Source organism: Prorops nasuta, unplaced genomic scaffold (genome assembly GCF_024137725.1).
Source record: "Prorops nasuta isolate Cenicafe-Biocafe unplaced genomic scaffold, Cenicafe_Pnas_1.2 PNAS00003, whole genome shotgun sequence".
NCBI classification, from domain to species: domain Eukaryota; kingdom Metazoa; phylum Arthropoda; class Insecta; order Hymenoptera; family Bethylidae; genus Prorops; species Prorops nasuta.
The window spans coordinates 7,759,602-7,772,271 of record NW_027116800.1 but is presented as its reverse complement, the minus strand read 5'-3'; the positions used below and the strand labels follow the sequence as shown (position 1 = coordinate 7,772,271).

The window sequence follows — 12,670 nt, the reverse complement described above, 5'->3', positions numbered from 1 at the left end:
ATATTCTTTGCTTTAATTAACAATCGCTTTTTTGAAGATGTTTAATTAAACCATGGAAGCAATTGCATAATACTACCCGTGAATCGAGATCCTACGTAGAAAGCTCATAAATATTATCATTAAGGAAACTTGTACCTATAAACACAATGAATGCGTTAAAATTACCAATTTTTAAAATTAAATTGTTATAAAACCTAGATCACTTTTGCTTCAACTTTAGGAATTCAAGCTCTAAAGATCTCGCAACGAATTTAGAACATAACACTATGAATTAACAATAAGTAATAACTGTAATTAGGCAACAAGCCAAGGAGTAAAATATTAGTAGACTCTTTTAAATCATTTCTTACGGTCAGCTGGTATTGCATAAGGTTTTCCACCATGCTTCTCCCATTCACGATTGAATTCGTGCTCGAGGACTTCGGCTCCACGCTTTCTCGTTAAGCCCGTTTCGTCTAAACTCAATTCACACATTTGCATATCGTCGATTCCTGCAAAACCACAGTAAATGACCAAAAATTCGGTAATTAGTCAGTTTCAACTGTTACGAGGAGAAAAGCAGCGCATTACCGGCCACGAGAAGAATAGGAGGTTTGTCAGGATGCAATTCCATCTGTCTAGCCACGTACTGTCCATCAAAATGGGCATACCACCAGCCCCTTTTTCCATTCGCGGCATTATTGTCCACTTGACCGGATTGATTGGTTCGTACAAACGGAATTCGGAAATATCTCTGCATTGTCTCGACAATTGGTTGCTTCATTTGGTTACGAGGTGTTGTTTTAGCAGCTGAAACATAATAATTTATTATTTAAATATATCTTGCTGTTCACGCTTTTGGCATATTACGTTAATATATATACGAATAATATAAAATTAATAATTTTGTTCTTTTTATCATACCTTCTTCCATAATGGACTTGGGTGCTCGTTCATTTTCATCCATCGTAGTTCTCCTACGATTTCTTGCTTTCCATGCATGGTAAACTTTTAGACGACGATGAAACTCGTGACGACACGCCTATTGGTTTGAAAGATCATTTTAGTTGTATTTGTTATCTCGAATAACACAGCTTCGTATAACTGTTTTTTACCTCCAACAACTCGATATCACAGGATGTGTTAATAGCATCACGGAGCTCCGAGTATTTCCATTTGGATAAATCGTACTTCTTGTTGGACATTGCTATTTGATGATTGCGTACTTGCTCCGACCTAGAGTAAAAATGATTTTACTGTTTACAGTAATACGAACTTTACTCGACAGGTATAACGGAAAAGACAGAACAGATCAGTTAGCGAATAAACTATCAGATATTTTTAGATACACAACGCTACCAGTAACATGCTAAAGATATGAGTTTGTGAGATTGATATAAAGGATGAATGACATTGAAACTAGAAAACAGGCAGTTTTTGTTAACTGGAAAAACAATTTTGTATGGTTCGTTAATCATGAACACCGGTGCGGATGGTCTACAAGTTTTTACGATACCTGGTCAACTTGTAGTTGTTTGTTGGTGATACTCGAGCATCCGAATCACTGTATGGCCGAGGGGCAAAAGATCGTTGTTTAGAAGATTTCATTATAACGTGATAGTGTTTTATAATCCGGATTGAAAAAAAAATCGATATCGATTGCAATTTTTTGATTAATTTCTACGTAAAATGTGTTAATCTGTGATACTTTTCATCGTACAATGGTACAATTACCTTCTCAGGGATGGAGGCGAATCTTCCAATTGACCATTGGATTCCTGTGCAAGGCGCACAGCCAATTCGTGATCTCTTCTTTCTTGCTCGATCAATTCACGGAATCTGCTCTCCTCTGCGGCTTCCTTTTCCAATTCAGCCTAAAACAGTGGAGTTTGAGTATACAGTGTTACCAGTTATTGATATTATAATGAAAGAAATTATTTTTACTTGAAGGACAGATGCAGCTTTACGATCCTCTTCCTCCTGTTTACGCCTCTGCTCCTCCTCAGCTTTCCTTCTTGTCTCCATATTAATCCTTTTCCGCCTGTTATCTTCTTCTTCTCGTTTCTTCTGCTCCTCCTCTTCCTTCTTCTTTTTCTCGAGCTCCAATTGTCGTTGAATCTCCTTCAATCTCGCTTGCTCTTCAGCGATTTTTTGTTGCTTCACCATATCCTGCAGCGATGTCATAAGTCTATCGACTTTATTCGATAAATCATTATAAAGCTTGTCGATTTGTTCTGGCCTTATTGTTAGATTGTTTTTAATAGTCGCGATTCCTCCATCCAATTCTTTCAATAGTCCATTTATGTTATTCATGCACTTGTCCCTTGCTTGACCAGCTTTTAGCTGATTCGAAGCATCGTGCATTTTGTCCAGTTGACTCTTCAAATTCTTAATCTTCACAGCCCCCTTGATTCGAGGTCGGTGCTGCTTTTTTGCGATATACATTCGTGCAGTTTTCTGCAAAATAATCAAATGCTGACGACGGTAAACGATCTTATTCTTTAATTTGATCACAGATAGAGCACAGAACTGCATTTTGTTCCACCGAGATCTCAATAGCCACTTCTTAACATTTGCTACGAGCTTTTTAAGATTTTCAGGATCAGATTTCATAATTCTGTCGAATTCTGCGAATTTTCCAGGCTTAAAAAAGACCCGAGTTATGCCAAACTTGAAATCTTTTTGATTCAATTTCAGGCTGTGCAGCAGTGCTTCGCAGAAAAATCTTGGATCTAGTTTAGCTAATTCTGGGGGCAAATACGATTTATACATATTATATAGTTCTTGGAACGGTACTCTACTAGGATAGCCATGCTCCATCAATTCTAATACTGAAGTCATTCCAGAACAACGTAATTGGTTTAATACACTGTTACCATCGAACTGATGATCTACCATGTCATTATTTGGCTTGATGCAGCGAATAAAGTTCGTTCCCTAATAGGATGGAGCAATATCGTTTAAGTCAAGTGTTTTTACGAATTTAATTATTTATCACTAATAATCTAATAATACTCACGTTGCTCTTCAGTTTCTCCATTAGTTCACTCAACTGAGTCTTAAATTTACTACCTACACTGATAAAGGTAAGTTTACCTTTTTGACAAGATTGATTCGCAAATTGAGTTCGTAAGAATTTGTTACTACTTTCTTGAATCAGACCTTCTAAGGAAGCATGAAGGGCGTCGTTATTTTTTTCGATAAATTGGTTCTGTAAAGTGAAGTTTATAAATTATGCTGTATTATCATATTTATTGCTACAAATAAAGTGAGCCTAAAGTTTCGAGATAACCAACCGTTTGATAACAAACACCTCCTGCGTAGTGCCTGATAACGAAACCTTCGTCATCTCGCAATTCTCGATGTGCCTTTAAACGAGAAGTTCTCGGAAGAGTGATTCTGAAATGACCAGCCCATACTTTATGAACCTCGCTAGTAAAATGGGCAAAGCTATGCGTTGGGAGTTTGGACTCCTCATCCAAAAGACTAAATATTCCATTGTTTTTCGACTCCAATAAATCTAAAAAGAGATAAGAAAGTATTATTTCAATGTTATATTTAAATTGAAAAGATATTGCATAAAAGCGTTTACCAATACAATCTTGATTGTCCACGTAAGGAATTTTTGGCACATTCAGTGATTCCCTGGCATACAATTCCTGCTCATATTTCAATATTCGTTCGTTGAAAAATTGTTGTAATTTTTCATTGCAATAATTTATACAAAATTGCTCAAAACTATTGACATTAAAGTACTCTGTTAAAAAAAAAAAAAAAAAAAAAAAAAAAACAATAAATTACTATTATCAGCATTATTATTAAAAGTCTTTTATTAGATGCTTGAAAACTTTCGACTTTTAATTCTTACCAAATCCTGCAATATCAAGAACACCAATGTAGTAACTAGATGCTTTGAATGGGATACTTTTATTAATTGTTGCTACTATATAATCGAAAAGTTTACTATAAATTGCTTTTGCGAGGGCATCTCTAGCGTTGTTGGCTTCGTATGCTTTAAGAGGGACCCTGTTTAATTAAATTTGTTTTAAGAATTAAATTACAGTCTTGTCAATATATTACTGCATTATTTCAATTAATTAATTTTTTTCAAATACTAACATAATTATTGTCCCTTTAATGCCACCACGATTAGTTTGCATGACTTTTGAGATCAAAGCTTGTCTGAGCTCTTCAGGATCTATACCGAGAAGCTTCGCAGTCATGAACACTGATTTCTCGGAATTAGGATTAATCCTAGATCCTCCTTTAGTATCTTCAGGATTATCTTCAAATGTGATGTTGCCTAAGTGTAAAACGCCTGCCACCATAGCATAAATCTCGAAGCGATCAGAATCCGATAATCCGAGCCTAGCCAACGCCTATAAATGCACAAATAAATCTATAATTGATAATTTTTTGAACAAATAATTAATATAGCGAAATGTTAAGATTTTACCTGATCAATTACTGAGAAGCCTTCGACGTCATCCAAAATGGGATCATGCATGCTTCCCTTTGAAATATGCTCTCGACTCAATTGTACATTATTAAGTTTCCTTTCTGATGATTTGTTGCAGAAATACTGCGTGCAGCCGTTTCTCAGATAATGAAAATCATCAGGTTTGGTTATGCCCAATTTGGACCGAAGCTCGGCTGGTGCGCCAGCACACAACATATAAAATACGTGATAGTTTCTTTCATCTGAACTTTGCAGACAAACTCTTGATTTTTCAAGCAGATAATGTGAGATGTATCCACCCACCACCTGGCACTTTGCATCGAAATGAACCTCCATAAACTTGCCAAAACGCGAGCTGTTATTATTTCTTTTGGTCTTGGCATTTCCAAATGCTTCCAGTATTGGATTTGCTAAAATTAATATCACAGTATTTTCAGCATTCGTCATAGTGCCTATACTTGCACCTTAATTAAAATTCAACACAAATAATTAATAACCACTTGTGTGAATGCTAAACAGAAGATAAATATAGTTTCTACTTAGACTATTTTGTGTGCTATTATCCTTGGTAAAACTATTAATGTTTTTGTTTACAAATGCAAAACTGACCTTACGTATAGCTCATTCGGAGAAATTTTAAATTAGCATTTTGATCATTATTTTTATGCATGCGTTATTTTAAATTATTGAATATAATAAGTTCGTTAATACTAGAATTACCATCAAGAATTCTTTGTTCAATAGGACCTGCCATAGATCCCCATAGATCACAAAGGTACCTCAACAAGTACTTGGTAGATTCTGTTTTTCCCGCGCCAGATTCTCCAGAAACAATGATGCTCTGCGATTGTTTCAATACCTTCATATCCCTGAAAGCCTTGTCACCTGTCGAACAAGAAGTTTTTTTTAAATAAAATTCTATGGTATGTGCTATTTGATAAATTAAACTAATTCGCATTTTATTAATGAAAGAAATGTTTCGTAATTACCAATGGCGAAAACGTGCGGCGGTGTTTCACCCAGAGATTTTCCTTGGTAAGATTTGATGGTTTGTGACGAGTACAAGCCTTTGACTTCAAAATAGGGATTCACGGCTATAAGGATATTGGCCACGTACGACTGTAAAAATGGGGAGAAAATAGAAAATAGAGAAGAAACGCGTTACACGTCTGTAAAAATTTTCTTTTGTGAGATTTAGAGATAAAAGAGACTATAGTGACTCTAGATGATTTCTATACTTACGTATATCCTATCCTTGAAGTAACGTGTTCTTATATTGTTTAGCAAGGTGGCTTCATTCAGGTACATCAAAGCACCTGGAAAGAAACGGAGAAAGTCGTATATGAAAAGATAAAGCGAAAGTTTCTGGCTTTCACGCGAGGATCTAGCATGGATCACTTAGATCTGGATCTCATCATTGTTCCAGATTATTGTTTTTTCCAGCGTAATCTCCTCGGACCTCACCTCTACAATTCTCTTCTCATCTAACTGTGACCAAAACTTTACTTCTATTCTTGACTATAATTTACGCAACTCTCCAGATTTCCTCATTGTCTCTTAATTCTCAATAACAATTATCATCTCCTTGCACGATAGCCAACGTAATTTGTATACATCCTATCAAAAGTTCATCAAAGTCACATAAATTTGCCTAGAATTCATTTACCATGCAGGGAGTGCTACCATATAATTGTATTGAAAATCAAAAAATGATCGTTGCAATATTATAACGGTATATGAAAATCTTTTTTACGACTATCTAGTTAATTCCTTTTTTACCGTATTAAAAATTTGTATATCCCGATATAATCATTGCAATTATAACGGTACCAATTCTTTTTCTCTCTCAATATTATTCATTCCTTTGTTGTAACAAAACAATTGCAGGTCTTTAAGAGGATTTATTCCTATAGGAGCCGCTTGATTGCAACCGTTCGAGTCTCGTTAAAATTGATATTGTCGTTACCGAGTTGCAGATTTTTTAATATTAGCGTTTTTTCACACTTTTCAACAGCTGCAAGGCTGTCTTTATGACGTCACGCAAGTACCGTAGTAGCAGCTCGGTTATCTGGGAAGTAGAAGATCTTCTACACCGAATATAATGAAGCTTGGAATTAAACGACAGCTTTTATGCAGAAATTGCTATTTTAAATTAGTGCTGCTATTATTTAGTTACAGCCTTTGTGTATGCCAGAAAACACTTACAGTTATCTTCAACGTCTTTGGTATATTCGCCTGCTGGATAAACTTCTGATAAAGGACAGGTGCGTTTGGAGAGTTTTCGGTCGAGGGGGACAATGAGTGCCTCGCCGTCCAGCATATCCGTAAATTTTCCAATTATGAAGCCTTCTTGGTTATCCCGCACCCATACCTGCTGATTGTCCATCGTTGCTATTTCTGAGAAAGAGGCAAAATAAAATTTGCTGCATCGATTGATACTATAATTTTAATTAAAAAGCTTAACTCCTTGCGCCAAAAATCTCATTATAAGTGACATGTTTCTGGTAATATAATTGTTTTTAAACTTGCGACCCTTTTCAAGTTCATTATTGACTTAAAGAAGCGGCAAAAGTGTTACGTATACTACTTATTATTGTAGATCGATAGTTTGTAAATCGGCTTTGCTTCCTACTTCCACCTTTTTCTAATTATAACTATTCTTTTATATTTATACACACTTCAAAAAACTTTCTTAATAATTAACGAGAGATCATTTATAACGTAACTTTATTTTACGAAATTGTATCTTTATCAGGATAAATTATAATGAGCTAACACAACTTTGTTTTTATTATTATTAATTAGAACAATATGTGTGAAATGATTTGTCTGAAATAATTATGATCATCAAAGTTAATTGTTAAATAAGTGTCATTTTCTAATATAAATTTTGGAATGAAAAATATATAAAAAAAATTGGTATACAATTTTTTCATGTAACATTCTAAGAATCACTTTATCGCTTATCTCTCGACGTTATCACGATAACAGATTCCACGCTATAGAGAAGAGTCGTTTTGGGAGATTAGGTAAAATTACAATATTATTGCAAATCCAATTCGATGTAATTAGATCACGTAGTTACAGATTGAATGAAAGAAATTCAATGAAACGAAGTAAAATAAAGTGGGTGTATTGTTTTCGTACGTGCGTGTTTATAAGTGCATTCGTGCGCGTTTCCACGCGACGGTTGCGTCCGGATGGGCCCACCTGCTACTTCCGGACGACTCGAAATTTCTTTATCCATCCGTCTCTCATTCTCTTTGACCACATTCATTCGTCTACCTAACCATAACTACAACTCTGTCCATTCCAATCAGCAATTTGTACTATACATATTTCTGCTACACTGTGTTAAAAATCTAGCATAAAAAATAAATTGAATAAAACAAATTTAATTGTATGTTTTTATACCATATAAGTGAACATTATTTATATAGGATAAGGAACTATGGTATAAAATTTAATGAGACGTTGCAAAAATCATAGAAATAATTATTAATGTTACTGGAATATCTTTGAAATAGTTATTAAAGGGGATAGCTGATTGGAGATGGGTCAGAATCGATGCATGGATTTGCCGAGTGCATTTACCGTTAGAAGGTTTCTAACGGGATGCACGGAAGAGAAGGAAAAATAGAATAAAAATCGAAATACAGCGGGAAAAGAGACTGGACGAACGGCTTCTTCAAAAATAAGAAAACTTTATTATCGACTATTGTTTAATTGCCAGAAAAATATTGTCATTAAATCCTTGAAAATTGTACATTTTTAGTTAAAATTCAATCGTGTCCAATGGCGTTTAGATTTGAGCGATTTTTACAAGCTCCAGTGATTTTAAAGCAACTTTCTAAAATTGTAATTAACTATGGTGTAGTCGATTCAACTCGAAGAAAAAGTTGCAGAATTACATTCGAAATACGCTATAAAGATTTTTAGTGATTTCAATGGTCCGCGTACTCTCTGTGACTTAATAAGCATAAAAAAACATATTCTATTATTAAATTAATGTATTTCTGATAAATATATAATCATCAAGAATCAAGGAAATTTCTAAGTTATAATTTGGTAGAACAATTCGAATTTAACGAAGAATTAGAGTTAGTTAAGTAATTCAAGAATCAACAGCGTTTCACATGGTTACAATGTGGTGTACTACGACTATCTCAAATTTCATTGGGACCGCAAAACAGTTAGCAGACGTACTACAATACTGCAATAGTAAACAGTTATAGGGTTACTTTGAATGTAAGCGCAGCATTCACTGACTCTACGTCTATGCCTCTTCTATATATATATATATATATGTACTCTCTGATCGCTCTCTGACCTTTCCACTTCTCTCCACGATTTTCTCGTTAGCTCCCACATTCGCCACTCGTACTCGTTTTACGCAAGCACGACTCATACACTTGCGCACCACCCACCCACTCATTCGTTACTTTAACCACGTGTACTAACCTCCGTTATTACATGGGCTTCGTTGTATCTTAACCATTAGTAATACCTTCGTCAAAATTGTAACAAGCATTACATCATGTAATCTTTGAAGAAATTATTGCCATTTGATAGAATCAACTCAATAATAATTTCTATTTTGTGTTAAACAATAGTAAACAAAATTGTAACTCATGAAAGAATAATTAAGCGATCTACTACACGTTTTTTTATTAAAGTAAACTGGAGCGATTCGAGAAATCAAGCTGTTAAATAAATAAAATTTGTTAAACCTTTATTATATTTTATTGTATAAATGGTCGATCATTGTAATTTGTTGGTGGAACAGTGAGTATGACTCAGTAAAGGATATATTAAAATATTAGATTTAGATCGTATTACCACATGAATGACGCATTCGCATGTCCCCAATTAGGTGTTAATTAAAGCAATTATGCAATGATTTTTTTCTAAATGTTAAGTAAAAGAATATTTTCTATTTTTTATTGGCAAGGGATAAAAGAAGCAGCACCCACTCAATGATTGTTATGGATATTTGTGGCCTGTTAAATAATTCATTTATGGAGCGGGTCGTATGACTCACTGCAAGAGACGTTATGAAAGTTTACAAGGTTGAGCTATTAAATGGCGTATTGGTACAGATCTAACGTGTCTTTCTCGCGTGCGTTTTATCCTTGCGTTGAATAGCAGCGATTTATTGGGGTAGACGAATGAGGGAAAAATGTAGGAAGGAGAAAAGATCGATAAATCGAGCGGATTAGAAATAATGAATTCATGGAAGAGCGAGCATGAGTCAATAAAGGAAATGTCTGGCACATAAGTTCCGAGAGTCTGCGGCCATCTACAACAAAGTCGGCACAGGGTCGGCTCTTATAATGATCTCTAATAATAAGGCTGCTTTATGGTCCGTTACGCAATCACGGAAAAGGATCGATTATTGCTCCTGTGCGACTTATACACGGTATAAGCATATTAATCACTGACAGTTGTATTAAATTTCATGCAAATAAATTCATTCTACGGTAAACAAACTTATAATTCCATTTAAAATAGCATAAACCTCGTATCGTTGAACCTTATTAAGGGGACTATGCTTTTATTTTCTAATTTATCTTTTAATTCGTACAGAGGATACTAGTTTGAACTTTTCCACCTTTTTTAAATAAAAACTTGTCGTGTAACCTATCGAACTACTTAGCCTGCTTACATTATTTAAATGGGATTAATTCAAGTGTAATTACAAATTTCGGATAAATAGAAACTGGAGTGGATAGAGAGTTGTAATTAAATATACGTTGAGATAGATATATATATAAGTATTTGCCTAGTTGTTATTGAAAACAAAGCAATTTCCTAGCAATAAGCTTTAATAAGGAAGAGATAGTCTGAACTTATTTAAAATTTACTCGGAACAATCAAGTTCTAAAGTCATTGACTTTTAGTAAGGAAAACACTCGGTCAATTGTGTCACTCGCTCGAGTCGTAGAAAATTTTATTTCAGAAAATATCTCTCTCTCTCTCTCTCTCTCTCTCTCGAGAGAGAGAGAGAGAGAGAGAGAGAGAGAGTACTGCTTCTATTGTTGCTTACCTCTCGAATGCACGACAAACAATAATAATAATAGGCACCTTTATGGAAAGAACAATAAAAGACCATTCGCTGTGTCCGCCCGTCGTTTAACACGGTGAAAATCTGAATCATCGAATATTTTCTCTGAAAGGAAAGAGAGGACAGGCGAGGAGGGTGTCAATAAGAATGAAATTTGCACGTGTGTGCGCATCTTGTTAAAACTCGTTCCAATGAGAAATGATGATTGCGTGAAATGGGTTTGTTAAGGTTTGTGGAATGATTAACGGTGATTATTTTGAGGAAATTTTAATTGAGCAAACGCGAGCAGTGGAGGGAATTGGGCGATTCTTTGTTTAGCCATAATGAAAATGGACAACACGAATATCTCGCTTAAATACAGTTATACTTTTCGCAAACAATTGCTGAAAATGAAAGTGCGCGCTTAGTTAACAGCGCGTACAGTGCGAATTATATAGAGTGTAACCAGAGGAATATAATTTTGCACAATGTTCCGATTGTATCGTCGCTGAATTGAATTTCACGCAAGGAGTAGAAAATCTCGTGGGTGAAATGGAATTTTTCGACTGGCACGGACTTTTAGGGGGAGACGAGATATTGCACTTTGCCACAGTCGTGGCGTAGGTAGTTGAATAATAGACAATGTCTTCGAACGACTGCAATTCACTTTATTAACGATGAAAAGATAATGTAGGCGACTGGGAGAGGAATTTTTCAGGAAGTAGCACTTTGTTCCGGTGCGATCGTCAACGGAGCGTGAATCTCCGCTCTTTAGTAAGGGTAACTTTCAAAGTGTTGATGTAGTAACACTTTGAGTAAAAGTTATATCGGAAAGTGATGGGATTTTCGTAGGTTTCCTTTGCTTCTTTGGAGAGCTAATACTGCCAATACTGCAGGTACTCTCCAGTATTTCTCTGGAAATGGCTCGAAGGATCGATTGAAAAATCAGTTGTGGACAAATGACCATTTATTTACAACATGTAAACAGCGTTTGCTGAGCCTAGGCATCTTGGATTACTAACCGAACATTTCGTATAAGACAAATAACACCGTTCTCCAACGGGACATAACATTGAAACGAGTGAGAAACTTGATATAAATTCAATGTTTAATCTTACGCCTTATATTTGGTAATATACATATATGTAAATATAATAAAGATAACTTGGTGTTATTCATTTATTATTTGCGCTGATTTATAAAACTAGTCACTTTACCTGTCGGTATATATTATGTACATTAAAGTATCATACATTTACGATGAAATAACTAATGGCGTATGAAATTAAAAGCACATGTTAATTTCAAGAATGAATATGAAACTAATCTAGAAATTGTCAAGAAGAAAGAAGTATGTGTTAATACTTTTAAACGATTTTTAAGACTTACCGGGCTTCGTTGTTTTTAAATTATACACTGTTTTTAATCCAGTCGATTGATTGTTCGAAGCTTCGTAAACAAATTACGTTGAAACAGAATGGAAAGATTCGTACGAAAGCGATGCGAATGATTGTTTGAAAAGCTGTACAGGTAAAATTGGTGATTCGTTCTCCGAAATGAACCGTGTACATGCAACGCGAGGTTCCACGAGCAACTCGAAGCAACTGTTGTTCAAAGCTGTCGGTTGAAGTCGGCTGGATTCGTTATCCTTCGTACGTTTACGCAACTGCCACGCGGCAATGGAGCTGGGAAATCATATGGTGAAACGAAACAGTCTCTCTACTTTTTTCCTACATACGTTGTAATAAATGACTTGGCAAACATTCAAATGCCAACTATAAATCAACATTTCGCTATTAAGACAAGCTTGCATTTTTCTATGGAACAATTACTCTTCTCCATTGTGTTAAAAATAAATATTAATTTGTTATATTCATAAAGATATTCATTTGTCCAATCCTATCTTCAAGTTGACGTATTTCACCTGAAAAACGAGCTGAATTATACATTTGCAGTGTAATTTTTAATATATTATTTTGCTAAGATAATTATTATGATAAGAAATTTGTGACATTAATTCATACTATATTTAAGCTATAATAATTATCACATTCCTATATGTGAAATGGCATGTCAATGATAATAATTTCACGGAGAATGAACTTACAAGATGATGGACTTTTAGAGACTTGGAGATTGATGTACTGTGTGTGTAGTAGTATAATATAGTAATATTTATAAGTCTAGCA

General features: G+C 34.8%; 1 protein-coding gene across 2 annotated transcripts; it reads right to left on the bottom strand.

Annotated features, from left to right (window-relative positions):
• Positions 1-89: 89 nt before the first annotated feature.
• On the bottom strand, positions 90-12,603 carry jar (Myosin heavy chain 95F jaguar). Of its 2 annotated transcripts, XM_066724898.1 has the most exons (19): positions 12,589-12,603; positions 11,871-12,405; positions 6,644-6,835; positions 5,681-5,754; positions 5,428-5,557; positions 5,159-5,323; positions 4,436-4,848; positions 4,099-4,358; positions 3,848-4,005; positions 3,572-3,736; positions 3,276-3,499; positions 2,999-3,190; positions 1,924-2,916; positions 1,714-1,853; positions 1,496-1,543; positions 1,095-1,215; positions 904-1,021; positions 571-789; positions 90-491 (listed from the first exon to the last, which is right to left on the bottom strand). In XM_066724898.1, exons 3-19 carry the CDS (start codon positions 6,822-6,824, stop codon positions 340-342), a joined length of 3,753 nt encoding a protein of 1,250 aa, XP_066580995.1. In that variant the 5' UTR covers positions 6,825-6,835; positions 11,871-12,405; positions 12,589-12,603; the 3' UTR covers positions 90-339. The 2 variants fall into 2 exon arrangements, with proteins under 2 accessions (XP_066580995.1, XP_066580996.1); XM_066724899.1 differs by lacking the exon at positions 1,496-1,543.
• Between the last annotated feature and the right edge of the window lie 67 nt (positions 12,604-12,670).

Excerpts from the sequence above, each read along its gene's own strand:
- jar (XM_066724898.1), bottom strand. The coding sequence starts at position 6,824 with ATGGACAATCAGCAGGTATGGGTGCGGGATAACCAAGAAGGCTTCATA. Across the intron at positions 3,737-3,847 it reads TCTTGATATTGCAGGATTTG|AGTACTTTAATGTCAATAGT; the intron begins GTAAGAATTAAA and ends TTTTTTTAACAG. Across the intron at positions 2,917-2,998 it reads TGGAGAAACTGAAGAGCAAC|GGAACGAACTTTATTCGCTG; the intron begins GTGAGTATTATT and ends CCATCCTATTAG.